General features: G+C 48.9%; 1 protein-coding gene across 1 annotated transcript in view; it reads right to left on the bottom strand.

The window, feature by feature from the left end:
- Nucleotides 1–5,000, bottom strand: part of cpn1 (carboxypeptidase N, polypeptide 1) — a 16,836-nt gene that overhangs the window by 11,720 nt on the left and 116 nt on the right. Inside the window, exons 1-2 of the mRNA XM_062525899.1 lie at nt 4,629–5,000; nt 381–577 (exon numbers count right to left, since the gene is read on the bottom strand). The exon at nt 4,629–5,000 is cut by the window's right edge and continues 116 nt beyond it. Coding sequence (XP_062381883.1) covers nt 381–577; nt 4,629–4,869 — 438 coding nt within the window. The 5' untranslated portion in view covers nt 4,870–5,000. The remainder of the gene's footprint in view (nt 1–380; nt 578–4,628) is intronic.

Here is a 5,000-nt window from a genome sequence, read left to right as displayed (position 1 = left end):
TAATTTTCGTTGATCAAACACTACAGAGCTAGCACCGCGATAAGCTAGAGGCCGAAATCGCAAACAGTGGTTTAGCTAAGGGCGGTGAGCCACACACTTTCAAAATAGCATTTTTGAACCAGAAATATTGCTCAGAGCAGCAGCTTGTTCTGGGTCCCTACACATAAAACGAAGCACAGGTAAGAAGCTCTTAAGTGCTAAGAACGTAAGAAGCTCTTAAGTGCTAAGAACGTTAGCGCTCCTAAGAAGTTCTTAGCACTTAAGAGCTTCTTAACGAATCTGGGACACGCAGCCAATGCAGTTTGTGAAATCTGTAATGATGGGTGTGTAATTGACTTGTGTGTCACTAGACTCATTTAGACATTGATAGGCTGCCTTACCTGCTGGGCGGCGACCTCATAGCCGTCGGGGTTCATGGACGGCATGAGGTGGATGCGCGTGTCGTGGATGAGGCGTGTGATTCGCTCGTTGCCGGCGCGGTATTCCTCACACAGGAACTTGGCGAGCTGGATGAGGAGCTCTCGGCCCAGAACCTCATTCCCATGCATGTTGCCCACGTACTTGAACTCTGGCTCCACTGCGACAAACACACACACACACACACACAGAGACACACACACACACACGCACAGACAAACACACACACACACACACACACACACACACACAAACTAGATTTAAGTATGTGCATGTTACATGTTAGACTTAATAAAGACAGTGTTAATGTGTCTGCTCAGACAAAACATGAACAGATCAGCACAGGTTCAACGTTCAGTTCTGTACAAAAAAAACGTTCTACAAACATTTGATCATTACAACAGGGCTCTGTAGAAAGAACTCCATGACATTCTACAAATACACACACACACACACACACACTAGGTGGGGGACAGTCAGGAAGGTCCAGGTCAAAAGGTCACCACGTTGGGGGGTCACATCCTCTTATATCCCAAACGGAACACCCCCCCCCCCCCCACACACACACACACACATACACCCCTTCTCCTTCCTCACGTCTTCTTGCTGATGCTACTTTTCCAGACCCTTCTGAGAATCTCATTTTAAAACGTTCAGCTTTTTCTCACCCTGTGACTTCAGCCTTCTCTCCATGACCCTTGAGCCAAAAGGGCCTTGACTCTCCCTATCAGGGCTAGACTTCTAAGCCCTCGAGTCGCTGAGTGTCATGTGACAACCGTGTGTGTGTGTGTGATATCACTTATGGCCCGCAATTCCCCAAAAGTGAGTCCATGTGTAAACATACCAAATGTGAAAGCAATCCACAGCTTAAAAAAAAAAAAAAAAACAATCCCAAGTGCTTCTTGATGAGTGAATGCATTACGCTAATGTCTGTTTAGCGCCCCGCGGCTGATAAAAAGGCACAGGGTGACACAAGAGCGACCGGAGAGGATTAGAATAAATAAATGACCTCATTTAGGAAGAAGGCTGTTTGATCCTGTGGCTGCTCGTCACACATTGATTGAATTACACGTTTGCCGCATAATGGCTGTGATTGGCTAATGGGGCACTGATGTCACTAATGAGATAATGTACGGCAGCTGCTGTCTTATCTGCACACACCAGATACTGTATACCACAGCTGAGGCCAGGCTTCAGCTGCACGCGTACACACAGACACACACACACGCACGCACACACACACACACACACACACACACACACACACACACACACACACACACACACACACACACACACACACACACACACACACACACACACACACACACACACACACAGCCTCGCACATGTGTCATGTAATACACACACAAACACACACATTCAAACACCCACGCACACGTGTCACATGTGCAAATTTATATACACAGACACTGCAGGGAACGCACATACAACCATACACATACACCCCAGTTAAAACACACAAGTGCACATGCACTCATCCACCCACATGCTTAAACAAGCATGGCACACACACGCACGCACGCACGCACGCACGCACGCACGCACACACATGCACACATGCACACAAGTGCACACTAACACACAGGCATTTTACATGTAACACCAATGCTTGGAAGAAACGTGAAGGGTTCGAAGCTGTCAAAGTCCCTGCAGAGAAAGTTCCTGTTTTGTTTCTCTCTCTCCCTCTCCCTCTCCCTCTCCCTCTCTCTCTCTCCTACTCTTTATCTCTCTGACTCTGGACTATCATGCAATATGCTTACATCCTCTCATTCTTCTGAAGGAAGTGGCTCGACATCAGCAGAAATGTACCAGTCGGATCCAGCCGCGGTCTAGCTCTTGACTTCTGCCCCCTGAGCAGTCCGCTCGCACAGGAACTCGCCTCCCATCTCTCACCACAGACAGAGGCCGAAAGCCACTCAGAGGCCTTGAGATAAGATGCCTCTCTTTTGTCCCCATAAGACTGTGCTCTCACAGGACCCACACCACCGCGTAAATACTGTAAAGTGTCCTTCTGGATCCTGATCTGGTGATCAACAATACCCATTTATCTCAACTGATAAACTCGATTGCGTTTATACAAAAGGGAGATGGCTTTACAATCACACACTGTGTATTGATATAAGAGCGATATTGGGACAGGATGCTTTTCTGAGGACCAAATTTCAGGTCCTCACTTGGAAACAAGATCGTCAATTGAGCATTTGGTTCGGAGTAGAACTACATCTGTCTGTACATAGAAGTCACGCTGCTTTGATGTCTCGAAGACAAATGAGCTGTGATTTAGAAAACACTGCCAAAAATGCTTTTTCAGCTGTTTGTTTTCAGCCGTGTGTGTGTGTTTGTGTATGTGAGTACGTGTCTGTGTGTGTGTGTGTGTGTGTGTGTTTAAGGGGTTAAGCGGGAGAGATTTCGGGCAGAGGTTGTCCCATTGAGGTGCGAGCTGACATGGACAGAGTGACACGTAAATCCGAGGGGCTTAACAGACCCCGTCGTCCGGCGCTGTGCTGCTCTGTTGCGCTCCAAACCCCCCCCCCCCCCCCCGACACAGACATGATTCAGTGTGTTTTTGTGGGCACGGCCGCAACAGAGAAGCAATCCCGGCGCTTGTTTAACTTGGCTGCGGGGCGCACGCGAAAACGCAACCGCCACCGTGGCAGACGGCACATCCGAGGCGAGCAGCCGCGGATCGGAGGCGCCGGAGCCCGAGGCAGGCGGGCGGAGGAGGAGGAGTGGGAGTTGGAGGAGTGGGAGTGCGCTGGTGGAGGTCCAGCAGAGGCGATTATCACCTCACACTGATGCGCAACTGTCAGGCAGAGGTTAGCAGCTTAGGCGGATGGGTGAGAAATAATCAGTCCAGGGATTCAACGCTTTCCAGTGCTTGCGTTCTCTCACTTTCTTTCTGGCACTCTCTATCTCTCTCTTTCTCTGATCTCTGCTTGTCTTCCTCTTTTACTTGGTTTCTTTCTCTCCTCTTCCCTCTCTCTCTCTCCTTCTCTCTTGTTCTCTTTCAGACTCTCCCCCCTCTCTCTCTCTCTCTCTCTCTCTTTCAAACAGACTTTTCTTCCCCACAGCCCCCTGCCTTAGAGAAACAGATTTTGGAGAGGTGTTTATATTCCGAATCCGCGGCATTGGAAACCCTCATCTTCATTCCCCAGCATGAATCACCTTTATGTAAGCGAGTGCAGGAGTGCGAAGGCAGAGCCATCACTGCCTGATAAATCACACTGACACACAACAGACTCGCAAAGCTTGCCGGGGCCCAACCACCAAGGAGAGAGAAGCGTCTCACATCGCTTGCCAAGCCCCTACAGTTTAACCCATCACAGAGCTTAGCCAGCCAACTACTCCCAGTTCCCAGAAAAAAAAAGACAGACAAGCATCCTCAGAGAAATACCTTACCGCCATCCCACGCAAAGCTTGGGCAACAGTAGTCTCTAACACACACACATACACACACACACATACACACACACACACACACAATAATGTCTGCCATAACAGTGTGACAAACGGGAATAGATTGAAAGATCGTCTGTGAGTGCGAGTAATGGACTTCAAACGTGCACACCAAAGCACACAGGCTACCAGTCTGCACCAACACGACAAACACCTTGTGTAATAACAGATGATACGTGTGTCAACAGTGAGCAAATGCTTTGCTGTAATCCGCATTCCACACTCCTTCAGAGTGTCACAACATTTGCATTCATCGGTCAAGTCAGAACAAAGTGAAGACATCATTTCTTTCAATCTTGTCACCTAGTTTGCTTTTAAGCATTACTTATACCCACAGCAGAATACATTACAGAGTGCATGAATTAAATCTGTGTGTAATAAGCTGTCTACAGGCTGTTATGACTGAAACATGAAGCTACACGTTTCAGTGTATACAAGTAGTACAATTATATGATACTGTTAAGTCTGAAGAGGTACTATGGCTGCAAAGAGAGCAGTTGGGCAGTGATAACAAATATGGAAATACATCATTTACATACAACCAGTATCATTTCATAAACTGTATACTATAATTCATTACTTTGGAACAGAATACTTTTCTGCTTGGCTGCACATGGCTTTTGAATATAAATGGCTTAAGGGGAGTCAACCCTCTCAGGAGGGGAATGAGCCACCATGGCGGAGCTCCAGAGGAGAGGGACCTGGCACCCGGTGGGGAAGAGGGGACTTACGTGCTTCGTGGATGCCCGGGTTGTCGCTGATCTCCAGCACGTAGAGGTGGCGTCCCTCCACGCTGCGGCCGATGCTGTAGATGCGCGTGACGTACGGGCACTCGCTCTGCACGGCGAAGAGCGCCCGCACCATGTCCTCGTAGCGGTGGTGCTGGAAGTCGGCCGTCCGCGACGCCAGGCTGCCCGGTCCGCACAGGAGCGCCGTCAGCAGTGGCGCCAGGATCCAGGTCAAAGGCTGCATGGTGTTCCTCGATGGCTGCTCCGGCAAAAAAAAAAAACCCACACAACCGCACACACACACAAAAAAAAAGTCACTTGGTCTCTTGCTTGTCTCTTCTCTTTCCCCCTCACTCTCTCATTCACTCGTTCACT

The sequence above is a fragment of the Sardina pilchardus genome, chromosome 22 (assembly GCF_963854185.1).
Source record: "Sardina pilchardus chromosome 22, fSarPil1.1, whole genome shotgun sequence".
Taxonomy (NCBI): Eukaryota; Metazoa; Chordata; class Actinopteri; order Clupeiformes; family Clupeidae; genus Sardina; species Sardina pilchardus.
The sequence above is the reverse complement of the archived record's forward strand: the minus strand, read 5'-3'. Positions and strand labels throughout refer to the sequence as shown.